Genomic DNA, 27,842 nt, shown 5'->3' on the forward strand with positions numbered 1-27,842 from the left:
TATCACAGCAACATATTTTACACAATTTACATAAAAGTCTAATTTTTCTCCAAACAGGTTAAACTCTACACTTTATATAACATTTTTAAAGAGAAATAGTCCTATTTATTAGGAGTCTATTTAACTATTATACACCAGAGCTCAAAGAATTCAATGCACGAGAATATGTATCTCTCTTTGTCATGTGTAATTCATATCTTCTCGTCTTTTACAGAAACCTGGCCTCTAATTCCCTGATGCACATCAGTTGGAGGGTGTTCCAATCGGTCCCTCTGCTGAGTCTGTGAGTAACACACTGCACTGCCACTGAGATTTACAGAATTATTCTGCTCTGCTGGTGATTTCAAACTGAAAATGTGAACACTTTACCTCTGTCTGAAAAGTTTAAATGATAGATCTGAGGTCCTACGCATGTATTATTTTGCTGAAAGCGTGAAATAAGCATAAGAAATGTCAACTGCTTCTCTTTCGCACAGAATCTTGAGAGACAATCCGCTCACCTGCTCATGTGACATTTACTGGCTTCAGCAGTGGCACAGAAAAAGACAAAGCGACACTGATTCTCAACAAAACTGCATGTACAATGGCAACAGCATTCAGCTGGATTCATTTGAAATGGATAACTGCAGTAAGTGCACCTATCTGGGATAAAACCTATTTTTAAGAAAAAGTGTGTCGTTTTACTAACTTCTATCTGAGCTTAATATAAGCAAGTCATGCATAGATTGATTTCCCGAAACACTAGGGATGGACTGACTAATGGCAGTGTTTAGGAAACAATCATTACCTATGGTAAATTACACACTTTACCTTTAAGATATTGAAACCAAATTGTTGTGAAGGATACTTTACAATATTACATTGTGCAATAATTTGGGGCTGTAAGATTTTTGAAAGAAGTCTATAAAATAGTTAAACATTATTGTAACTCAAACTAACTGTTTTCTATTAGAATATTTTTTTAAAATTGAATTTGTTCCTATAATGCAAAGCTGAATTTTTAGCATCATTACTCCAGTCTTCAGTGTCAGAAACCAGTCTAATATCCTCATTTGCTCCTTAAAGGATTAGTTCACTTCTAGTAAAAAAATCCTGATAATGTTCTCACCCCCATGTCATCCAAGATGTTCATATCTTTCTTTCTTCAGTCAAAAATAAATTAAGGTTTTTGAGGAAAACATCCCAGGATTTTTTTTTCATATAGTGGACTTCCACGGTGGCCAAACTGTAGTTTCAATGAAGATTCAAATGGCTCTACACGATCCCAGTCTTATCTAGTAAAACGATCTCTCATTTTCTAAAAAAACTCAACTTTTACACCACAAATGCTCATCTTGACCTAGCTTGACATAGGCAGAAGTACCCAGTATTTACATAAAGGACTTCTATGGTGCCCCCCGAGTTTGAACTTCCAAAATGCAGCTTCAAAGGGCTCTAAACGATCACAGCTGAGGAAAGAAGGGTCTTACCCTGTAAAAAAAAATGACAGTGAATTTAACGGTAAAAAACTGTAAAAATGCTACGGTAAAAACCTGTGAAATGGTTAACGGTAAGTTCCCCTTCTATATACGGTGAAAAACTGTGTTGGACATTGCATTTAATTTTACGGTAGTATACTGTTTTTGGAAGTGAAAAAGAACGTAAAATTTACAGTGAATAACTGTAAATTGACATTTCCAGAATTCCCTGAATTTCATTTTTTTATTTGATTTTTTTTTTTTTTTGAAATAACATCATCTTCATTTTTTTTTCTTGGCAGTTTTGTACATTAGGGTTGTATGTTACATCTAATGTTGTTAAATTGATGTTTTTTGCATTATTTCAGTTTTATGTGTTTTATCATTGTATTACAAAGGTACAAAACAGATTTCAGTGCTTCAATAAGTTGGTATATTACCATTATATGAGTTACGGTTTTTAGTATGAAATTACGGTATTTACCTGTAAATTTAAGTGAAAACCTTAAAATGTAAAACATTGCTACCGTATTTTTACGGTAAAATTCTGGCAACCACAGCTGCCAGTTTTTTACCGTAAATTTTACTGATTTTTTTTTACAGTGTATCTAGCAAAAAAAAAAAATACAATTTATATACTTTTTAACCTCAAATGCTCATCTTGTCTAGCTTGAAAGTATATAAAAAGTATATAAGTCGTAAATGTTTTTAGAAAATAACCCATCATTTCACTAGATAAGACCCTTCTTCCTTGAAGGGGGAAAATTTAGAGCCCTTTGAAGCTGCATTTAAACTGCATTTTGGAGGTTTAAACTCGGGGGCACCATAGACGTCCATTATATGGAGAGAAATCCTGAAATGCTTTCCTCAAAAAACACCACTTCTTTACGACTGAAGAAAGAAAGACATGAACATCTTGGATGGCAAGGGGGTGAGTACCTTATCTGTACATTTTTGTAATGAAAGTGAACTACTCCTTTAAGCAACATTTGTTTCATTATCACCACTATTGAAAACAGTTGTGCTGCTTATATCTGTAAAAACTGTGATTTCAGGTTCAAAAGACCGGCATTTATTTGACTCTTCACTCTTAGTTTTGATCGATCTAATGCATCATTGCTCAATAAAAGAATTAATTTCTTTAAAAACACACTTGTAAATAGCAGTGTATTCAAGAATATTCCATGTACACTCTTAAAAATAAAGGTGCTTCACAATGCAATAGAAGAACCTTTTTTGTCTAAATGGTTTCATAAAGAACCTTTAAAATCTGAAGAACCTTTCTGTTTCACAAAACGCGGTGAAAAGATTGTTCTTCAGATTATCAAAAGGTAGGAAAGAGATGGTTCTTTAGAACCTTTGACTAAATGGTTCTTTGTGGAACCAAAAATGGTTCTTCTATGGCATCGCTGTGAAGAACCTTTTGAAGCACCTTTATTTTTAAGAGTGTACTCACACACTTCATATTGGTATATTTCCTGATCTTCTTCCTATTTTCCAATGTCCTTAAAACTAAAACCGGCAAAATGTCTTGTTTTCTGCAGGTATTCCTGAGGTCTTAATTCACCCATCAACACTGTCAACTCAAGAAGGTGGAAATCTGACATTTACCTGTCTAGTGACTGGAGTACCAACACCGACGATCCGCTGGAGAACAGAGCATCTACAGTCCAGCTGGACCCTGCAGGTAAACAACACAGCTTTCAGACAAGGACAATGTCAATGAAATTGAAATCTATGGAAAATGACCAATGTGATTAACCAAGAATTTAGATTTACATACTTAGATCAAGATCATCTGTTGGCACTGGAGCATAAAAACCATGCAATCTTGAATTACTTGTATTGTAGTATTCCTCATTTGTAAGCCACTTTTGACAATTATTACAAGCAAAATTGGTTGAAAGAACTGTTGATCAAGTGCCTTATAGGTTGGTTTCTTCAAACGTAGTTGCAGGAGAGGTCAGTCAGTAAAATCTTGCTTACATCCATCCTTGTCCACAGCGAGGAATCTGGGGATCAAGTCTGGAGCTGATTCTCTACATGAGGAACGTGTCGTCCGGAGACAACCTGCACAACCTCACATGTGAGGCGGAGAATCGTGCTGGAATGGGAGAAGCTGTGGTGCAACTGGACATCGAATGTATGTGCTAAATCCTTCTGTCTTTTAATTTCCTGGATTTTTTTCTTGGTTTTCCACAGAAAAATAACCCTGTACAAACTAAGTCGCATTGCATAAATGTCCACCAGTGCATTTGAAAATTTGAATACAACTGCGAATAAGGTTTCCACGCAAGCTTGCTTTTGCATCTGGGTAATACAAAAGATAAAAATAGTTGCAAGTCAAAAATTTCTAACGATTAAAAAAAAAATCTCTTCTGCTCGCCAAGCCTGCATTTATTTGATCCAAAACACAGCAAAAGCAGTAATATTGTGAAATATTTTTACTATTTAAAATAACTGTTTTCTATTTGAATACATTTTAAAATGTAATTTATCTCTGTGATCAAAGCTACATTTTCAGCATCATTACTCCAGTCTTCAGTGTCACATGATCCTTCAGAAATCATTATCATCTAATATGCTGATTCAAGAAATGTTTATTATTATTATTATTATTATTAATTATATTTAAAACAATTGTAAAATTAAATACATTTTATTATGATTCTTTGATTAATAGAAAGATCCAAAGAAAAGATACCATTACAAAATTGTCAATTGTCATTGCCCAAAAGTGATGATAAAAACATTTATAATATTACAAAATATTTCTATTTCAAATAACTGCTGTTCTTCTGAAAAATTCTACTCTGTTTTTAGCTGCTTTCAACATAACAATAAATAATTTTGAGCAGCAATTCAGAATATTAGAATGTTTTCTGAGGGATCATGTGACTGGAGTAATGCAGCTAAAAATTCAGCGTTTAAATCACAGGAATAAATACGATTTTAAAAAATATTCAAATAGAAATCAGTTATTTTAAATAGTAAAAATATTTCAAAATTGTACTGATTTTGCTGTACTTTGGATCAAATAAATGCAGGCTTAATGAGCAGAAGAGACTTCTTTCTAGCTTTTATTTAAATAGTAAATAGTATACTTTAATATTATTTAATATTAATATTATATATATATATATATATTAAGTATTTTATTGTTCTTTTGCTACTTATTTATTTTTTTTAATTACTAGAATCAGTGTAGAGATACTATCATATTTTTCTTTTATTAATATTTTCATATAGTTTTCATTTTTCTATTCTAATCTTAAATGTAATTTTTCTTGAGTTTTTAATTAGTGGTTTAAATTCTGCATCGTTTTAGTCAAACACGTTGCTGTGCAAGTGTATACTTAATTTTAATTTAGTATTTTTTCAGTTAATATTTATTAAGAAAAATGCTATAACTATAATAACCCTGTTTAGGTTCATAGCTTTATTTAATTATAATTTAATTTTAAATATATTTTAGCTCACTGTTAAGGCGACATTTCCACATCCATTTAAAGTTTCTTACCCAATATTTATATTTTACTTTATTAAAACTTTATTTCAATTAAAAAATGCTTGAATAGTTTTAGTAATGGACAATATCCCTGCTCTTGCCAGCAAGCAAAAGCATTGTGAGATTTTCCATCGAAAATCCTCCCATATGACCGCACTCCACACCACAGCAATTATCACTGTTTATCACCTCCTCTTCAGAAAGAAGAAAAACAGTGCTTGACTTCAGACAAATGTATAGCCATCAGGGGAGCGATAATGACTGTCAGGAAAATGGGATGATAACCGTCTTCAGATCTTGTTTGTTCTCTACTAATGGATTTCTCTCCCCCGTAGTCCGGAAATATAATTGTGAGGACTGATTGGCAGATAGCAAGTGTGCTAGATGCCAGTCTATCAGAATCATGTGACGGGTGGACAACGGCTCGTCAACGGCCTCTGCTTAATTAGTTTCGTGAATTAGCGGGCTGGTCACAGCAACGTGCTCACAAAATCCCGTACCGCACACAGGCCTAATTCTGATTCAAAACCTCTTTTATTAAACCCAGACACCAATCGATAATATAATTCCCTTAACGTTTGTAATGGCCTTAGCATACTGTACTTACAGCTAACCGTAGCTCCAGATGATGAAATTCACCTATGGCCATCTACTTTAACTGCAACCTGATGGTTCAATTATTTAATTCCTTTTGATTACCACAATTAGCAGAGTTCACAGATGGCTCTCGAACTCGACCGTTAACGTGGGGTCGGTGTAACGAGGACGGTTTTTAAGCGTGAACTCTAGGCCACGACACAAATGACTGCGATTCTCCGTGCGAAGCACTTTCCGCAGGCAGGGTCACGGGTTAAGAGCAGTGAAATGGTTATGAGGCAGAGAGCGGGCCGTGCGCATCAGCATGTTCTCCCGGCTAAAAGAACCATTTCCTGCATCCCACCTTCGGCAGGCTCTCAAGTGCCTCTTGTGGTTAGGTCCCCTAAACAGACAGGGATTTATTATTTATAACAGGTCAACAGGTTTACTGTAAAAATGGAGCACATTGATTCGTGGAAAAAAAATATGACGGATGTGCCAGTCATTTGAGCTATTCTGAAGAACAGGTACTGGATTTAGAAAAGCATTATCTGTACAGGAACATTAGGTGGACTTCTTTAATTGAGCGTGAATGCTGAAGGCAGCTGTGATTTTAAGCAGCAACTGGTTTTAACTTAATGCAAATGAGCTGTGATGCAAAGCAATGACTAGCAATAGGAACACAGAGAGCTGAATTCACAAAATTGTCACAAAATCACAAATTAACACACCATTTTATAATGCACAGGTTGAAAGGTATTCTTTAAATATTCTTTCCTTTAATAAAGGCGAAAAAAAAAATCTTCAAAAAAATGTATTATTTAAAATACTTTGTTATTATTGGGGTTGCAAAGATGAAATTTTTTGGAAACATTCTAAAAAATTTGTAAAAGTTTACAGATATTTTGCAACCCTAAATATTACAATTACTAGTATAAATAGTATAAATTTTAAAGTATACATTTTTTAACAGTAAGCCAATTTTAAAAATAGTATATATTTGTTATCGTTATTATTATTATTATCATCAATATTAATATTTACAGTATATATTTTAAAGTATATGTTTTAAACAGTATGTAAGTCATTTTAAATTTTAATTTTAAAAACAGTATTTATTATTATTATTATTATTTCTATTATTGTATATATTTTAAAGTATATTTATTAAACAGTACATATTTAAAACTGATTTCAAAAACAGTATATGTGAAATAATAATAATAATAATAATAAATACTATTTTTTAAATTAACTTTAAAATACACTGTTTAAATTTGAGGAAAAAAGCCTATAATAATAGAGTAGGAACCTATGGGATATTGCTTAGATTGACAAATATATAAAGGCTGTTGCACATTTAAAAAAAAAAGCAAAAAGCAAATATAAGCTACAGAAGAAGGGACAAAAGTGAGACAAACACACTAAAATACACATAAATCACAAATAAAAAAGTTATAGTTATTCATTAATTATTCTTATATAATATAAGTTGATAAAATACTTTAATAATAATAATAATAATAATAATTTCAAAATATAATTTTTTACAAAATATAAAAAAATAAATTTATTAAAAAAGTTAAATAATAAGATAATAAGAAAGTTCATAAGTATGTTATTTATTAATAATAGTAATAATTTCATATATAAATCATAAATCATTTTCAATATCATTTTTGAAGTATTAAAAAAGATAAAAAATATAGTTAATAAAAAGTTAAAATAATAAGAGTTATTTAATAATAATAATAATAACAAGAATTCAAGTTTAAAATCTTTTATGCATATATGCACACACAGTTGTGCTATTGTTTTATCATATTCTTACATAATAACGAAAGCAAATCAAATATCATTTTTTTTCAACATTTCAAAATATCATTTTAGAAGTCTCCTTAAAAATATAAAATTAATAAAAAGTTAAATAACAAGATAATAAGAAAGTTAATAATTGTGTTATTTAATAAAATAATAATAACAATACAAATTTAAATTATTTTATGCATATAAGCACACACAGCTCTGCTACTGATTTATCATATTCTTACATAACTAAATTTATTAAATGATTGAATAATAATAATAATAATAATTTTAAAATATCATTTTAAGTCTTCTTAAAAATATAAAAATGAAAAGTTAAATAAAAAGACAATATGAAAGCTAATAATTCTGTTATTTAATTAAATAATAATAATAATAATAACAACAACAATACAAGTTTAAATTCTTTTATGCATATATGCACACACAGCTCTACTGTTTTTCCATATTCTTACATAATAACAAAAATTAATTAAAATAATAATAATAATAATAATTTCAAAACATCATTTTTGAAGTTTTCTTAAAAATATAAAGTTAATAATAAGACAATAAGAAAGTTAATAATTCTGTTATTTAATAAAAGTGTTTTTTTGCCAAAATCTATCACTATCCCTTTACATTAGCCAAGAAAGATCATATCAAAAGTAAACCAAATCTCAAAATTGAAGAAACTGTTAAATATGCACATGTGTGTAAACTCATTCCCATTATGTGTTTAGTTCCAGTGCGGATCTTGTTCCTAAAGGATCCAGAACCACAACATCACTGGTGTTTCCCATTCGCTGTGGACAGCAATCCTCCCGCCACCATCAAATGGCTGTACAACCACACGCCTCTCAACGAAACACGCTACGCCTACACCGAACTGATCAGAGACGCGGCCGACGGCTCCGTTCAACACGGCTGCCTGTTCCTCAACAAGCCCACTCACCTCAACAATGGCAACTACACGCTCATCGTGGAAAATAAACTGGGTAGAGATCAGGCGACGGCAAAAGGGAAGTTCATGGACAATCCTTTTGACCCCCTTGACCCGGAGGGCATCATTCTTGGTGAGTGCACATCATGGCAAAAACATGGCATGTACTTCATCGCCTGTGTCGTGCACTGACTCATTTATTACTTAATTCTCTCTCCACATGCAAGTCCTCCCTGATGACCCAAGTAAGTTACTCTAAATCAAATTCCTATATGTCAAATATTCAAATGTCTAGAATACACAATTTATCTCATTCACTGCACATACTTTCTCAGTGTGCAAAATGACTCATTAAAATAAATTCTAAGGGAAAATAAGATGTTTTCCCCCCTCACTTAATTCTGATAGGTTTTTCAGAAAACAAGACTTACTATCTTAAGTTATTTTGCTTCTCAAGTAAATGTATCTTGATTTAAGAATGTTTAGATTTGTACAAAAAATGGCATTTTTTGCAGTGTTTATAAAGTAACTTTTTATTAAATGTTTTAACATTTGCAGCTCCCACTAACCAGTCAACAGAGACAGAGAAACTGGAGAACGGAGTCTTTGGGGTAAGAGACGAGATATGATGCACAACTTATTATTTTCTATTTTATTGTTTTATAACTGTTATCTATGGAAACCTGTTTCCACCATTGAATAAAAAGTTTTAAAAAAGGACCTTTTATCTCACAATTCTAACTTTTTTCTCAGAACTGAGTGATATAAACTCACAATTGCAAGTTATAAAGTCAAAATTGCATGATATAAACTGACAATCGCAACAAATAGTCAATGTTTTTTTTATCTCACAATTTTTCCGATTGTGAGTTTATATCACGCAAACATTTTTCTAAGAATTGCGTAAAATAAACTCAAAATTGTGAGTTATAAAGTCAAAATTGAGGTAAAACTTAATTCTCAATTTTGTTTCTCAGAATTGAGTGATATAAACTCAAAATTGTGAGTTATAAAGTCAAAATTGAGGTAAAACTTAATTCTCAATTTTGTTTCTCAGAATTGCATGATATAAACTCACAATTGCGAGTTAAAAATTCAGAATTGTGAGAAAAACTTAATTCTCAAATTTTTCTCAGAATTGAGTGATATAAACTCACAATTACGAGTTATAAAGTCAGAATTGCGTTATATAAACTCACAATTGCGATAGAATTGTAAGATAAAAAAATTCTGACTTTTTTCTCAGAATTGCGTAATATAAACTCACAATTGTGTTATAAGGGCAGAATTGCGTGATATAAACTCACAGTTCTCAATTTCTTCTCAGAATTGAGTGATATAAACTCAAAATTGTGAGTTATAAAGTCAAAATTGAGGTAAAACTTAATTCTCAATTTTGTCTCTCAGAATTGCATGATATAAACTCACAATTGCGAGTTATAAAGTCAGAATTGACAGAAAAACGTAATTCTCAAATTTTTCTCAGAATTGAGTGATATAAACTCACAATTACGAGTTATAAAGTCAGAAATGCATGTGATAAACTCACAATTGCGAGTTATTAAGTCAGAGTTGCGTTATATAAACTCACAATTGCGATAGTCAGAATTGTAAGATAAAAAAATTCGGACTTTTTTCTCAGAATTGCGTGATATAAACTCACAGTTGCAAGTTATAAAATCAGAATTGTGTTATATAAACTCACAATGGCGAGTTATAAAGACAGAATTGAGAATTCTCAGTTTGTCTCATCAATGAGAGTTTATATCTTGCAATTTTTTCTCAGAATTGTGAGATATACACTCACAATTGTGAGTTTTAAAGTGTAAGTTTGAGGGGAAAAAATGTTTATATCTCACAATTCTTACTTTATTTCTCAGAAGTGGAAATTTATTTCTCAGAATTGCCAGAGTACGTCTCTTAATTCTGACTTTATAACGCGCAATTGCAAGTTTAAATCAAGCAATTCTACGAAAAAAAGTCAGAATACTGAGATGAAACACTCAACTGCGAAAAAAATGTCATAATTGTGAGATAAAAAGTCACAATTACCTTTTTTATTTTTCATTCAGTAGCGGAAACGGGTTTCCATAGTTATCAATCTAATTTTCCACTTTCATAGGTGTCAGTAGCGGTGGGTCTCGCTGTGTTCGCGTGCACATTTCTGCTCATCATGGTTGTCGTCATCAATAAATGTGGACAGCACTCCAAGTTTGGCATCCACCGTAAGTACTACTTCCACATTTAGGCTTAAAAGTCAACATCACCTGTATTTGCTTTCTTAATGCATGTTCCTGGTTTTACTGTGCATTTTATTCCTAATAATTTTTTTTTTTTCCTTCTAAACCTTGCTCCATACTGCTCTGAAAAACTTTCCTTTTAAGCTGATGGAACCACATTTTGGCATGTTACATCCACTTTTCACAAACAAATTAATTCTAAACTGATACAAACAAGCCTCACTCTGCATTTCTTTCTCATTAAACATCCTGTTCAGCACGGAAATGCACCAGATTATGAATACAAGTTGTGATTAAGATTTCATGTTGACTTTATGTGTTACCAGATGCCCCTTAAAGGAAAGTCAGTTTCACTCGATAGCCGTATTTACATTTATTCATTTAGCAAACGTTTTTATCCAAAGCGACTTACAATTGGGGAGTACAACAAGCGATTCATTCATAAAGAGGCAGACTGACATAGGAAGTGGTCATAATACCATATATCAGCCATTGTTTAAGCTAGAAAGTAAAGAGCTAGAAAGGGAATTTGCAATTTATTCAAGCAACTAGTTTGGGCATGCAAGACCAACTTGGGAAATGGGAATGGAAAATGGGAAATGTTTGTTAAATTGAATTTTAAATCAGCAACAAATCTGACACGAACAACTATTAAGCACCACCGTACATTTTTTTCTCATTAAATATCCTGTTTACCTCCACAATACATCAGATTACAGAAGCAAAATTAGTTGTGATTAATATTTTACTACTTTTCATGTATAACTGGTTGATACAGCAGTCATAAAACTGCTTTTTCAAGACTATTGACTTTTCACAATTTCTGTTAATTTCTCAAAAGTACAACAATTTAAAATCATATTTGGACGCCTCAATTTTTCTTCAAAATCCAGATCAATTTGCAGTTAATCAGAAGACTAAATCAGTTTACTTTGGTCTCAAATGAAGCTGTTTTGGTCTTTCATGGAAAAGAGAACTATCGCAAACAAATGCATTGTGAAAACAAACCAGGTGCAACTCACGCAACAGTAGAAGACGTTAGTGTTAAATGAAAGCCGGAGACAGCACAATCACAGCCCATGCCAAAATGACTTTCTCCATTATTATTTTGGAATCTGAATGAGTTCCACAGGAGGCATTGTGTTGCTTTTAAGTAAGGCACAAAAAGGCAGCGAAATACAGTCTCTTCGAAGCTGTAACTTTGTACAGTGTCAGCCTAACAGCTCGGCAAAGTGCTGCCAGGTCTTAATTACAGCATGCAAAGTAAATAGCATCGGGAGCCCCAGCCGCGAGCGAGCCATTAAAGAAGAGTGATGGAGCCAGGCTTTTCAGGTCCACTCGCTCGGCTCACAAAGTGCCTAAGTGGACCTGATTGCCTCCCTCCCCTCTCGCCCTCTATTCCCTGCGTTCCTCTTCTCTGCCCAGTCTGGGGTCTCTGCGGTTATAGCTTGAGTGGGTTTTGTGATTTGAAGGAGAAGCTTTCGCGTCTAATTCTGCTTTCTAAAAACCAGAGTCATTTGCTTCGGATCAAGTAAACATTCTGACAGATACAGTATCTGTTTTGTAGATGCTGTTTTGGATATGCATCTTCTTGTCAATTTTAAACAACATCTAACAAGGCAAGCATCAGCAGTACTACTTCGTACACTTAGGGTTACAGATTTGAACAAACTCCTAGCCTCAAGTATTAAATTACACTATGTAATCATTTGCGCCACATGATACCTTAAATCTCGCTGCTTGTTGAGGAAAGTTGTAATGCTACTTTTTCAAACCAGGGGATTTCAATCTTGGAGACCACCAAATATGGTCTTTGTGCAATGTTTTCATATATGAAGACTGGTACAAAGGTTTGGTATCAGTAAGATTTGTAATGTTTTTTAAAGAAGTTATGCTCATCAAAGCTGCATTTATTTGATCAAAAATACAGAAAATAACTAATATTGCAAAATGTTATTACAATATCACTTGAAAATATAATTTATTCCTGTGATGCAAAGCTGAATTTTCATCAGCTGTTACTCCAGTCTTAAGTGTCACATGAACCTTCAGAAATCATTCTAATATGCTGATTTATTACTTTTATTATCAATGTTGGAAACAGTTTTTATATTTTTATTTAATATTTTTATGGAACCTGTGATTCTTTTTTTTCAGGATTCTTTGATGAATAACAAGTTAAAAAGAACAGCATTTATTCAAAATATAAATCTTTTTTTAACAATGTAAATCTTTTTTTAATAATTTAACACATTCTTGGTGTATAAAAGTATTAATTTCTTTCAAAAAAAAAGAAGGAAAATATACTGACCCTAAACTTTTGAACAGCAGTGTATATTGCTAAAAAACCTCTCTATTTTAAATAAATGCTGTTATTTTTAACCTTTTATTGATCAGAGAATCATGAAAAAAAGCATCACAGGTTACAAAAAAATATTAAGCAGCACAACTTAGATAGAATAATATCTAAAGAATCATGTGACACTGAATACTGAAGTAATGATGCTGAAAATGTAGCTTTGTATCACAGGAATAAATTACATTTAAAAAATATTCACATAGAAAACCGCTATTTTAAATTGAAATAATACTTTTTTGTATTTATGATCAAATAAATGCAGCCTCGATGAGCATAAGAAACGTCGTTAAAAACCATTAAAAATTGTTCTGATTCCAAAACTTTTGAGCGTCAGTGTATATTGTAAAAAATGTATATTATAAATATGCATAAATGCGTTTATTTATTTAAAAATGTAATTACATTTTATTTATTTTTATTTTATGTCAAATAGATTTTGGTTTGCTTACTTATTTATTTTTTTCCCTCAACTTTTCCCACACTCTCTTGGGTCCCAGTTTGAAACCACCTTTCTAAGAACATTTTGCCAATGTTCCCCTTACGTTATGAAAAACAAAAAAATATATAAATAGGTTTTTTTTTCTTGGTTTTGCAAATGCAAAAGTGATATTTTACTGAAAAATCTGTCATCACTTACTCACCCTAAAACAGTTAACTGTAGCCACCGTCCTCCATAGTATTTTCTCCATTCTATGGAAGTCAATGGCTACATCAACTGTGTGCTACCAACATTCTTCAAAATATCTTCTTTTGTGTTCAACAGAAGATTGAAACTCATACAGGTTTGGAAAAAGTGGAGGGAGAATAAATGATGATAGAATTTTAATTTTGGGGAGATGGAATGTTACATTTGAATATTCTGTGGATGTTCTGAAACACAGTTGCATTTAAAATATTTAATTTAAACCTTTAAAAAAAAGTCTGAAAACATTCTAAGAACATTTTTGAATACCACTTATCTTTAAACGAACATTCTATAAGTGTTACTGGAAGAACATTTGAGAGAACCTTGCCAGAACATTAGCCAAAGTTCTAAAAAGTTAAACAGTAAACAGATGTGAAAGTGTTAAACGTGGCCGGCTAAAAATACACAAGGAAATAAGAGAGAATGTAGCGTCTATTATGTTGTCAAACTATACACAGGAAGCTGTGTAGAGCACTTCAGATGACTCAGTGATTGCCAATAAGTTGATTAACCTAACATGGGCTCAGGATATAGATGTGAAGAAAGGAAACAAATACACCAAACCGGAGCAGCTTGACAACCACTTCCTGTCTGTTTCCCCACAGGTTCATCTGTTCTAGGCACTGAGGATGATTTGGCCGTATCTCTTCGCTTCATGAACTTCGGTGCAAGTCCTCCATCTTCAGATGATGGTACATTAGATTCTGGCTTGTCCAGCTTTGTAGAGAACCCGCAGTACTTCTGTGGAATCATCAAAGATAAAGACATGTGTGAGTGTCTTACAATTCAACAATATCACACAAGTTTTCAGCATGTTGATTCAATTAAAGTGATTAATACTTTGTACTTTGCAGGCGTCCAGCACATTAAAAGAAAAGACATTGTTTTGAAGTGGGAACTGGGCGAAGGAGCCTTTGGCAAGGTTTACCTGGCAGAATGTGCAAATCTCTGTCCTGATACTGACAAGATGCTGGTTGCTATCAAGGTATGCAATCATGCTTTATGTTATCAGGGCTTAACATTCTTGTAGTTCAGCATTATGTAAGATTTTTTAAGTCAATATACTCTTAAGTGCCAGAAAAAATTATATAATTATAGCTAGAAATTCTCCAGCTAAAATACATACAGTAACTGCATGTGCAAAACCACGCATTTGTTTGAGATTGATCGTATACAATGCAAAACATCACTGATTTTTAACCAATTCGGATTCATTCAAGTCTGTCACATTCATGTTAGCTAGCTAGACAAGTAGTTAAAATTGGAAATTTGCAACAACATTCAAAACATCCACACAAAAAAAAAACAATAAATAAATAAATTATAAAGAAATATATATATATATATATATATATATATATATATTTTTTTTTTTTTTTTTTTTTCTTTCTGTAAATTAAGGCTACACTACCAGTCAAACATTTTTGTAAGATTTTTAATGTTTTTAAAAGAAGCCTCTTTTGCTCACCAAGCCTGCATTTATTTGATCCAAAATACATCAAAACCAGGAATATTGTGAAATATTTTTACTATTTAACATTTTTTTCAGGATTTTTCTTGGGTAAGAAATTACAGAAATTAATACTTTTATTTAGCAAGGATGCTTTAAATTGATGAATACATTTATCATGTTACAAAATATTTCTATTTCAGATAAATGCTGTTCTTCTGAACTTTCTGTTCAAATCTACTCAGCTGTTTTCAACATAATAATAATCATAAATGTTTTTTGAGGAGCAAATCAGAATATTAGAAAGATTTCTGAAGGATCATGTAACTGGAGTAATGATGCTAAAAATCAGCTTTGAAATCTGGAATAAATTAGATTTTAAAACATATTCAAAGAGAAAACAATTTTAAGTAGTAAAAATATTTCACAATTTGTCTATTTTTGCTGTACTTTGGATTGAATAAATGCAGTCTTTGTGAGCAAAAGAGACTTCTTTAAAAAAACATGACAAATCTTAATGTTCAAAAACTTTTGACTGGTAGTGTAAATAGAAAACACTAAAAAGGACAAACAAAAAACCCATAACAAAATTACAAAGCATTAAACCAGAGCTGAGTGTCATTTAGAACTGAACTTAGAAATTAAAATTAATTCATTTAATACGTAAAATTTAAGTAGCGAACAGAATGAAGAATTGCAGTTTGAATTTGAATGGCATAAATTTTCAAGTATTTATTTTCCAAAATCTATTACCTTGAATTTCTTTAACAGTGTCCAAATATGCTCACTATTTTCATATCTGATTGTCTGTGTAGACCTTGAAAGTCGCCAACGAGTCCACCCGGCAGGACTTCCAGCGAGAGGCCGAGCTGCTCACGGTTTTACAGCATGAACACATTGTGCGGTTCTACGGCGTGTGTACAGACGGAGAACCTCTGGCCATGGTGTTTGAGTACATGCGACACGGAGACCTCAACCGCTTTCTAAGGTCAGTCTAATAACCACTAGCCTCTCACAGCGAATTAACTACAGCACCAGCAATGCAGTACTGCGGTCAGAAACTAAAGAGCTTCCTTAAAGCTCCACTGATGCCATTGAGGAACCATTTTGGGTTCACCAAAGAACCCTTCAGTGATTACTTCCTAAAACAACAATTATTTTCTTAGTGTAAAGAATGTTTTAAGGATCTGAAGAACCTTTTTCCACTATAGATAACCTTTTGTGGAATGGAAAGTTTCCATAGATATTAACAGTTCTTCATGGACCCATAGATGCCACTAATGAACATTTATTTAAAGTTATTTAAAGTGGAAAAGGGTTTTAAGATCATTAAAATGTGATCCTGGACCACAAAACCAGTCATAAGGGTCAATTTTTAAGATTTTTATATTTTATGAGATTTATACATCATCCGAAAGCTGAATAAATAAGCTTTCCATTGATGGTATGATGTTAGGATAGTAGAATATTTGGTCGAGATAAAACTCTTTAAAAAAATCTGGAATTTGAGTGTGCAAAAAATTTAAAATTGCTTTGAAAGTTGCCCAAATTAAGTTCTTAGAAATGCACATTACTAATATCAGTTAATTTTATATATTTACGGTAGGAGATTTACAAAATATCTTCATGGAACATGATCTTTACTTAATATCCTAATGATTTTGGCATAAAAGATAAATTTGACCCATACAATGTATTTTTGGCTATTGATACAAATATACCCATGCTACTTAAGACACACCAACCACTTTACACCAAGAAAACACTAAAAGTTTCACTGAAAGGTTCTTTGACGATTTATTTTTAAGAGTGTACTGTTTTCTGGTTTAGTTGCATCAAATTTAAACCATTCATTTTCCACATCTAAAGTCGAAGACCCAAAAAAGTAGAGGGGCAATGGAGCCCAAATGCAGATGCAGCTTTGTGATGCTCCAGTCTTAATTAAAATGTGACCATGGACCACAAAACCAGTCATAAGGGTCAAAATTTTGAAATTGAGATATATACATCATCTGAAAGCTGAATAAATAAGCTTTCCATTGATGCACGGTTTGTTGGGATAGCAGAACATTTGGTTGAGATGCAACTTTTTGAAAAAATGGAATTTGCCAAAAAATCTAAATACTGAGAAAATTGCCTATAAAGGTGTCCAAATAAAGTTCTTAGCAATAAACTAATAAACATATTACTAATAAAAATTATGTTTTCATATATTTACGTAAGGCACTTTACAAAATGTCTTCATGGAACATTATATTTACTCAATATCCTAATGATTTTGGCATAAAAGATAAATGTGACCCATACAATGTATTTTTGGCTATTGATACAAATATACCCATGCTACTTAAGGCCGGTTTTGCGGTCCAGGGTCATAAATGTTCTTTACACCAGGAAAACACTAAAAGTTTTGTAGAGGAGCGATGGAGCCCAAATGCAGATGTAGCTTTGTGATGCTCCAGTCCAAATTTAACTGTGACCCTGGACCAAATTTAAATTTTCATTTCCAATGATGCATGGTTTGTTAGGATAGTAAACTATTTGGTCTAGATACAACTTTTTGAAAAACTGGAATTTGAGTTTGCCAAAAAATCTAAATACTGAGAAAATTGCCTATAAAGTTCTTAGCAATGCATATTACTAATAAAAATTAAGTTTCGATATGTTTAAGGTAGGAAATTTACAAATTATATTCATGGAACATGATCTTTACTTCATATCCTAATGATTTTGGCATAAAAGAAACATATTCAATAACTTTGACCCATACAATGTATTTTTGGCTATTGCTACAAATATACCCATGCTACTTAAGACTGGTTTTGCGGTCCAGGGTCACATATGTTCTTTGCACCCAAAAAACACTGAAAGGTTCTTTGAAGCTTTATTTTTAAGAGTGTACTTGATCAGTTGCATCAAATTCAAAGCATTCATTTTCCATATCTGAAACTCGAAGACCTAACAAAGTAGAGGAGCGATGGAGCCCAAATGCAGATGCAGCTTTGTGATGCTCCAGTCTTAATTAAGATGTAAAGTTGACTGAAGTATGAGGTGGCTGATGGGGGACTGACCATATGTCCAGCACAGCTGAGTCTCGGTGCGTAAAGATCCAGTCTGTTTGCCAGGTGGTTGCTGGGGCCAGATTGGGAGTGGGGACATATGAATGTTTGAGGGGGAGATGAAATCGCATTTTCACGTGTATGGATGTGTCTCCAGTCTTGCTTGCAGCTGCCTCATCCTGCCACCTGCCTGCTAAACTAATAGGGATCACATACTAAACCTCAGAAGGCAAGCGAGTGGCAGAGTTTATATTAGGATGAATGGCGAGAGTGCTTTGCACATTGAGGCCTGACACGCAAGGCAATGGTGACCCATGGTGCTTGTGCTGTCATTAGCAGATGTTTTCTCATCCAAAGTGACTTGCTTCAATCTGGAGTTTGCTCCAAAGCATAAAGCATAATTTATAAACTTGGCCTTACCGATTGAGGGTCAAAATGTGAAATTGCATGCTGTATCCACCTTTTTCTTCAACGCGCCAGACCCATACAATGTACAAATGGCCGTGACCGTTCTTACCGAAAGAGGTGGATATAACAATATAAAGTGGTATGCTGCATCGTTGTTATATTGCTAGTGAACGGCATCCAGTTATAATCTCATAAATACACAATTTTTCTATTTTTTTAATTCAATATTGTGTAAAAATGTCTTCATCTCAAGCAGTTCATTCTGTGCCAAGATCACAGTTGGTGTCACTTTCAGTTCATTTCTGTCACAATGGGAATAAAGTGCTGCATGAATGAGTTCTAAAACCTGGAAATAAGTTTAGTAAGTCTTAAATTTTCAGGTCCATTATCATGAAGTCTACAGAGGTTGTCTGAATTGCTTAGCATTGAAGTTGTGCAACTGTGGTGTAGATATAGAATAACTTTAGCTTTTCACTTGTGGCTATATACGTGACTATTCAACTTTTTATACAGTATACAGTATTCAGTATACGGTATAATACAGTTAATGATTGGAAATAATATCTAACTTCTTCCATTCATTATTTGTGTCGGCCACCCAGTAATCGCAAACATTTTGACTTTATTGTTGAGACATTTCGACTTCATTGTCGAAACATTTTGAATTAGTTGTCGAACCATTTCGACTTTATTCTCGAAGCATTTCGACTTTATTCTAGAAGCATTTCGACTTTATTCTCGAAGCATTTCGACTTTATTCTAGAAGCATTTCGACTTTATTCTAGAAGCATTTCGACTTTATTCTCGAAGCATTTCGACTTTATTCTAGAAGCATTTCGACTTTATTCTCGAAGCATTTCGACTTTATTCTAGAAGCATTTCGACTTTATTCTCGAAGCATTTCGACTTTATTCTAGAAGCATTTCGACTTTATTCTAGAAGCATTTCGACTTTATTCTCGAAGCATTTCGACTTTATTCTAGAAGCATTTCGACTTTATTCTCGAAGCATTTCGACTTTATTCTAGAAGCATTTTGACTTTATTCTCGAAGCATTTCGACTTTATTCTAGAAGCATTTTGACTTTATTCTAGAAGCATTTTGACTTTATTCTCGAAGCATTTCGACTTTATTCTAGAAGCATTTCGACTTTATTCTCGAACCATTTCGACTTTATTCTCGAACCATTTCGACTTTATTCTCGAAGCATTTCGACTTTATTCTCGAAGCATTTCGACTTTATTCTAGAAGCATTTCGACTTTATTCTCGAAGCATTTCGACTTTATTCTAGAAGCATTTTGACTTTATTCTCGAAGCATTTCGACTTTATTCTCGAAGCATTTCGACTTTATTCTCGAAGCATTTCGACTTTATTCTCGAAGCATTTCGACTTTATTCTCGAAGCATTTCGACTTTATTCTAGAAGCATTTTGACTTTATTCTCGAAGCATTTCGACTTTATTCTAGAAGCATTTCGACTTTATTCTCGAAGCATTTCGACTTTATTCTCGAAGCATTTCGACTTTATTCTCGAAGCATTTCGACTTTATTCTCGAAGCATTTCGACTTTATTCTCGAAGCATTTCGACTTTATTCTCGAAACATTTCGACTTTATTCTAAAAGCATTTCGACTTTATTCTCGAAACGTTTCAACATTTCATCTCAAAATATGCTGTCATACAAACCCCCTTCTGAACCTATTTTTTTTTTTTAAGAGTATAGCATGCTTTAAATATGTGATGCAATCTGGGAAAACCTGTCGGATATCGCACTGGGACATTTTCAGGAAATTCAGAAAAACAGGTAGAATATCAATTTTTGGTCAAAATTAGGTTTTCATTAAATTATTCTATAACATTTTGTCTATCATCACTGAAAAAATCTTAGCAAAATTCACTTGTTTACTGCAGAAAAATAGCGATTTATTGCAGCAAGCAGAAATTACTCTGTCTTTCTTCTTATAAGAACGCCCTATGGAGGTGCTTTCTCTAAACACCACAAAAACAGTTAACCTACCACAATAAATCATGAAACATATTTAATAAAGGTGTATCAATGAACATTCCCCACCAGTCCTGTGTAAACTACGGCACGCAAAGTTTTTTTTATTTATTTATATTTTGTTTTATATGGTGAGATGGCTATTTCACATCCAGAGATGAAAGATCGGATGACGAAGTTACTAAAGAGGAGGAGTCGAAAGACAGTCTGTTGTATGAAAAGGTTACGCTACATTGGCTTTTCTAAATGTGAACTAATGTAAATGTAAAAACTAAATGTAAAGCTAAAATTAAAATTCATGCTATATAAACATTCAAGGGGTGATGAAAAGTTTAGAGACTATGTCCCTGATAATTAACGGAAAACAGACGTTAGTCTGTTTGTGTAATGATGCAGTTTGGCGCTTCTGACTTGACAGAGCTCTTGTTAAACCCGTGAAGTGAAAGTAAAACCCGTCTCACTTTAAATCAGTTTTCCTCAAAATTCCATTCCTGAAAATCATAGCTATCACACAAATCCCGACAGACAACTTTTGTTATGTTTAAGCTACGGACAAAATAAAAACACTTTTGGAAAGGGCTTGAAAACCTAAAAATAATTGCACCATGTGTTGGGTTTTCCTAGATCGCATCACATATATACTAAATATCTAGGACAATGTAGCAAGCTATCTGGGTAATCTATGCATATTCACATAACATGTACATACTTTGTGTTTGTACAGGGCTCACGGTCCAGATGCTCGTATCCTGGATGAGATGAAGGTTCCTCCGATGGGTCAGTTGACTCTTCCTCAGATGCTCCACATCGCAGCTCAGATCGCCTCAGGCATGGTGTACCTCGCTTCCCTTCATTTCGTCCACAGAGACCTGGCCACCAGGAACTGTTTAGTAGGAGAAGGGCTGGTGGTGAAGATTGGGGACTTTGGGATGTCAAGAGACATTTACAGCACTGATTACTACAGGGTAAAACACCGCATTTTAATTTCAACACGTCTCAGATGTTTCTCCTAAAATTTTCTCCAAAAATATACTGTGAATAACAAAAGTGGCAAATCATTTGGTCTGATTTCTGACTTTCTTCAGAAACTGGAGACTTCTCTAGTTCTGTATCTCTCTGAGGTCTGGGAGAAACATTTGAGACACTTAAGATATCTCATTTGTGATTTTGCCCTGTGATTTTGTATATGTACCAACAGCAGAGATGTTTGGCTGTAATCTGTTTTCTTTCATGTTCACAGGTTGGTGGGAGGACGATGCTGCCCATTCGCTGGATGCCACCAGAAAGCATCATGTACAGGAAGTTCACCACGGAGAGTGACATCTGGAGCTTTGGAGTGGTCCTTTGGGAAATCTTCACCTATGGCAAACAACCATGGTATCAGCTATCCAACAGTGAGGTAAAGTACCACATTTATTGTTCAAAGTTAGTGTCAACCATGTGTGGCTGCACAAGTATACCTATTTAAATGCCAAAACTCATTTATTGTCAGCATTAAAAAAACAAAAAAACAACAACCACAAAACAAACAGATTTTAAAGAAACAGCTCACCTAAAAAACTTTCAAGAGTCCCTTGTTTATCCTGAACAGTTAAACTGCCCACTGTTCTTCAGAAAAATCCTCCAGATCCCACAAATTCTTTGGTTTTCCAGCATTTTTGTGTATTTGAACCCTTTCCAACAATGACTATATGATTTTGAGATCCATCTTTTCAAATTAAGGACAACTGAGAGACTCATATGAACTATTACAGAAGGTTCAAACACTCACTGATGCTCTAGAAGGAAAAACCATGCATTAGGAGCTGGGGGTTAACATTTTTTGAATTTGAAGATCAAGGTAAATTTGACTTATTTTGTCCATTTGGAAACATGTAACTATCTTCTGTAGCCTCTGAGGGGCAGTACTAAATGAAAAAATGATATTTAGGCAAAATAAGAAAAATGTACACATCTCCATTCTGTTCAAAAGTTTTCATCCCCGGCTCTTAATGCACAGTTTTTCCTTCTGGAGCATCAGTGAGTGTTTGAACCTCCTGTAATAGTTGCATATGAGTCCCTCAGTTGTCCTCAGTGTGAAAAGATGGATCTCAAAAGCATACAGTCAGTGCTGGAAAGGGTTCAAATACACAAAAATGATGGAAAACCAAAGAATTTGTGGGACCTGAAGGATTTTTCTGAAGAACAGCAGGCAGTTTAACTGTTCAGGACAAACAAGGGACTCATGAACAACTATCAGTAAACAAAAACCCAGCTGTGGATCATTTAAGTAACAACACAGTATAAAGAACCAACTTTTGAACAGGGTCAATTTTATAAATTCAACTATTATTTTCTGTTGTGGACTATATTTTGTGTGAAATATCTCATTCAGGTCAGTACTAAATAAACAATAACATGCATTTTGTATGATCCATCTTATTTTGCTAAAACAATGAACTTTTTGCAGATTCTGAAAGGGGAATGTAAACTTTTGACCTAAACTGTAGACTATTTTAATGAGACTTTTGGTGGTTTTCAACTTTATCATTCTGCAAAACACCTCCGTTTGTGTTCAACTGAAAAAAAAAAAAAAAAAACGCTTTAGAACAACAAGAGAGTGAGTAAATGAATTTTCATTTGACAGTAAACGATTGCAGTAATGTTTACCTGCAATGACAGAAGTGATTTGGACTGTCTGATGGCATCAGTGCTGGTTAGTGAGTTAAAGCAAACAGACAGAGCTGCTTTTCCCAACCTTCGTCGTGATGTGAACATCCATTTTGGACTGGATCAGACCGTGCTCTTAAGCACTTATGAACGAGAAGATCAATAGATGTTTTTCGGTTCCAGAGTGATCCAGACCTCTCAGATTAGGCACCAAAAAGTGGACTCTGGTGTGACCACAACTGCGCTATTACGCTGGAGAGGCCTCTCTTCTTTCAACAGAGAGGTAGATCACTTTCCTGTCGACTCGATTTTAATCCGATTAAACCTCATCTTCGCCTTGGGCCGACGTTGTTTAACCTTGTTAACCTAATCCTTCTCGAGCCATGATGGACACAGCTAATTATCCAGAGCCTAATTGTATGGGACGGAGACGGATCGTTCGTAACTTTCCATCTGCGAAGAGAGAGGGTGCCAGACTTTCAGAGGGGTCAATGTGAATTTTTGTTAATTTATTGCAGTGATTGAAAGCCCATTTCAGAATGATGTTGTGTGGTGCTGACAGTCTCTTCACCTCATTTGATTAAGAGGCAATACTATAAGGGCTTGAAGTCACTGCCGTTTTAAATAGCCACCAGGAATAGCCTTGGAGAGAAGAGAGGGTGCTTCTTTGCAGCCAACTGCTGCCTGGAGAAAATAGAGTCAGAGAAATCGAATTTTCTTTGATTTTCTTAAAATAAAATACATGAAATAAACCACGAAAACGTAATGTAATGTTTAGAACTTTTCCATATTAAAGAAAAGAGCATTTATATGTTTATTCTTCCTTTAATAATAATTTAAAAATATTATTGTCAAACAAATCATGTATGACCCAATTTAAATAATTGACATTTATGATTATATAAACTATTACAGAAGGTTCAAACGCTCACTCATGCTTCAGAAGAAAACAATGCATTAAGAGTCAAGGGTTTAAACTTCTGAACAGAATAAATTTGTGTACATTTTTCTTATTTTGCCTAAATTTTATCATTTAGTACCGCACTATTTTCCATTTTCATTTAAAATTTAGTTAAAGTTTTAGTAATTTTGTTGTTTTTATTAGTTTTTTTTTCTGTTTACATTGCTTTTATTTGTTTTATTTCAGGTTTAGTTTCAATTATTTAAAATTAGACAAATCAGACATTTGGCAACTAGCTAAACAAAATAATTGTTTTTTGACATTAATTTATTTTTATTTTTGATTGTTTTATTTTAATTAAGTACAATGCACATTATTATAAATTATTATTTTTTATAACAATATTTTTATTTTTTATTTTAACAAAAATAATTTTAAAAGCAAGCACAGGCTCACAGTTTTAACAGCTTTGGAATTTGAAGGTACAGTTGAAGTCAAAAGTTTACATACACCTTGCAGAATCTGCAAAATGCATGTTTTTTATTTAGTAAGATATTTCCCATAAAAGTAAGATATTTCCCATAAAAGATTTTACATATAGTTTACAAGATAAAACATTAGTTGAATTTATAAAAATTACCTTGTTCAAAAGTTTACATACGCTTCAACCTTCATGCTGTGTTGTTACCTAAATGATCCACAGCTGTGTGTTTTCTGAAAAGAAGGCTTTCCAACAATGACTGTATGATTTTGAGATCCATCTTTTCACACTGAGGACAACTGAGGGACTCATATGCAACTATTACAGAAGGTTCAAGGAAACACGATGTATTAAGAACCAGGGGGTGAAAACTTTTGAACAAAATGAAGATGTGTACATTTTTCTTATTTTGCCTAAATATATATTTTTTATTTAGTACTGCCCTTCAGAAGCCACAGCAGATACATGTTTCCCAGAAGACAAAATAAGTTAAATTTACCCTGAGTTTTCACCCGGCTCATAATGCATTGTGTTTCCTTCTGTAATAGTTGCATATGTGTCCCTCAGTTGTCCTCAGTGTAAAAAGATGGATCTGAAAAGCATACAGTCATTGTTGGAAAGGGTTCAAATACACACAAATGCTGAAAAACCAAAGAATTTGTTGGACCTGTTCAGGTCAAAAAACAGCTATGGATCATTCATGTAACAACAGGATTAATTACATTTATACATTTTTAACTATTATTTTCTCTTGTGAACTATATGTAAATGTCCTTTATGTGAAATATCTTATTCAGGTCAGTACTAAATAAAAAAATAACAATTATTTTGGTAAAATAATTAACATTTTGCAAATTGTATGTAAACTTTTGACCTCAACTGTAGTTTGAAGTAGCAGACTAAAAAAAGAACTACAACTATACTACCATCATTTCCACTTGTCTGACTGTAAATATGAAATATTTACCCTCTTTCCAGGCCATTGAGTGCATCACACAGGGGCGAGAGCTTGAGCGACCACGTACCTGCCCGAAGGAAGTGCATCTCCTCATGCAGGGCTGCTGGCAGAGAGAACCGCAGCAGAGGCTTGTCATCAAGGACATCTACAACCGCCTCGTGGCCCTCGTCAAGAACCCGCCCGTCTACCTGGACATCCTGGAGTAGCAGCACCCTGATCAGACCTGCATGGAAAAGACATACTTCCGGAAGCAGGTTGTTTGGGCTAGGGAGAAAAATCAGTGGTGGGTTTTGGACGGACACAATTCACAAACTGTCTCAGAAGTGCAGTATGAACGTTTCCGGTGTTTGTTGATGTGTGCGTTTTAACCCACCGGAGGTGTACGATTGCGTCCATGTGTTTAAATTTGAAGAAATAAGTATGAGAAATGGACTGAGTAAATGGACAGTGGATACTCTGAATATGCATTAGCGGAAATTGCTCATGGATCTTCATGACTCACCCCTGAAGAGACACTTAGGTTTTCTATATGAGGTTACTGATGTCAAGGTCTTGTAATTAAAGGTCATTAAAGGTGAAGTGTGTAATTTTGCTCAATCCAGTCTAATATGCAAGAGACGTTGTAGGTTGATTTTCCAGATAAATGTAAAAACTACGGCTCTGTTTGTTTGAGCGTCCTGCCCAGCCTGACACAGCAACAGCCTCAACCAATGGCGTGAGTCTAGGGGCGGGATTTGCTGTTTGTCTGACCAATGGGGAGAGTGAAACCCTACTCTTATATTACGGAATCATACAAACTCATAATACTATTCTATCTGTTTACAAGTTTTCTGCAGTATTTATGAAAGTAAACTTAAGACTTTTAGGAGCTTTTTCAGTCTACACTCTTAAAAATAAAGGTGCTTCACGATGCCATAGTACAGGAGTTCTCAACTCTGGCCCTCGAGGTCCATTTTCCTGCAGAGTTTAGCTCCAACCCTAATCAAACACACCTGAACAAGCTAATCAAGCTCTTCATCATTACTAGAAAGTTACAGGCAGGTGAGTTTGATCAAGGTTGGAGGTAAACTCTGCAGGAAAGTGGACCTCGAGGGCCAGAGTTGAGAACCTCTGCCATGGAAGAACCTTGTTTGTCTAAATGGTTAAATAAACAACCTTTAACATCTGAAGAACCTTTCTGTTCAACAGTAGGGTTCTTTGTAAAAGAAGGTTTTCAGATTATAAAAAGGTAAGAAAGAGATGGTTCTTTAGAACCTTTGACTGAACAGTTCTGTGTGGAACCAAAAATGGTTCTTCTATGGCATCACTGTGAAGAACCTTTTGAAGCACCTTTATTTTTAAGAGTGTACCTAATCACACTGCAAAAAAACGTTCTTCTAAAGATTCATAATCAAGATATATTTACTTGAGATGAAAACTGACAAAAGAAGTCTTGTATTCTGAGAAATGTATAAAAAAATAAGTAATTTTACGCTTAAAACAACAACAAATATCTACCAAATGTCTACTCCTTGTTAGTTATTTATTCTTGTTTTAAGCATAAACTCACTCAACTTCTCACAAAAACAAAAACGTAAGAATATTTAGATATTTTTCCTGGAGAACAAGACAAAAACACTCAGGAAGAACATCATTTTTTTGCAGTAAAGGCCACATTGAATGCCATGAATTAATGAATTCAAGACTTTCGGCTCCTGATTTTAAATGTTAAGACATAGGAAGTTTCTGTAATATGGCTTATTTTAGCATTTGCTTCTCTGATGTCACATTTATTACATACTTCACCTTTAACCATCATGTGCAGTTTCTTAATAATATGTCCCCCCTGAACAAAGACCCTTAAGTTGCTGTGATTTACATGTCGTGCCAATCTGACCGGATTTTTTTTTTTTTTCAGTGTCTTGCGATTATGAATATATTCCATCGATCTGTTATGCGTGATCTACACATGCATGTATTGTACATCTTTCCATGTTTAACAGCACTGTCCTGCTTTATTTTCTATATCAAAAGCATCAACAAGGTCAGCAACAACACTACAGTGGAGACACACGGGCTGTGTACGGAATAAAGTACTAACCTACTGTATACTATTATTTATTTGAAACTGTATGAAGTATGGAATGGAAAACCTTTGATGCTGTAATTCTTTCAGATGTTTAAGGCAAGACTCTAGGTAAATAGGGTAAAAAAATTAACAAAATACTATTTTCTCTTTGTCAAAGAAACCTGAAAAAATTCTACTTCTTTTCAACCTAATAATAATAATAATATTGAGCAGCAAATCAGAATATTAGAATGATTTCTGAAGGGTTATGTGAGTGAAGTAATGAAGCTAAAAATTCAGCTTTGAAATCACA

At 33.6% G+C, this 27,842-nt stretch overlaps 1 protein-coding gene across 1 annotated transcript; it reads left to right on the forward strand.

Annotated features, from left to right (window-relative positions):
- The first annotated feature begins 482 nt into the window (after positions 1-482).
- LOC141342152 (high affinity nerve growth factor receptor-like) lies at positions 483-26,709 on the forward strand. The gene is made up of 13 exons (XM_073846540.1): positions 483-628; positions 3,002-3,144; positions 3,462-3,600; positions 8,091-8,423; positions 8,518-8,535; positions 8,849-8,901; positions 10,413-10,515; positions 14,180-14,344; positions 14,429-14,559; positions 15,840-16,012; positions 21,218-21,458; positions 21,734-21,892; positions 25,503-26,709. The coding sequence occupies exons 1-13, from the start codon at positions 577-579 to the stop codon at positions 25,686-25,688; spliced, it is 1,896 nt and encodes a 631-aa protein (XP_073702641.1). The 5' UTR covers positions 483-576; the 3' UTR covers positions 25,689-26,709.
- Positions 26,710-27,842: the final 1,133 nt, after the last annotated feature.

Source organism: Garra rufa, chromosome 9 (assembly GCF_049309525.1).
Source record: "Garra rufa chromosome 9, GarRuf1.0, whole genome shotgun sequence".
Taxonomy (NCBI): domain Eukaryota; kingdom Metazoa; phylum Chordata; class Actinopteri; order Cypriniformes; family Cyprinidae; genus Garra; species Garra rufa.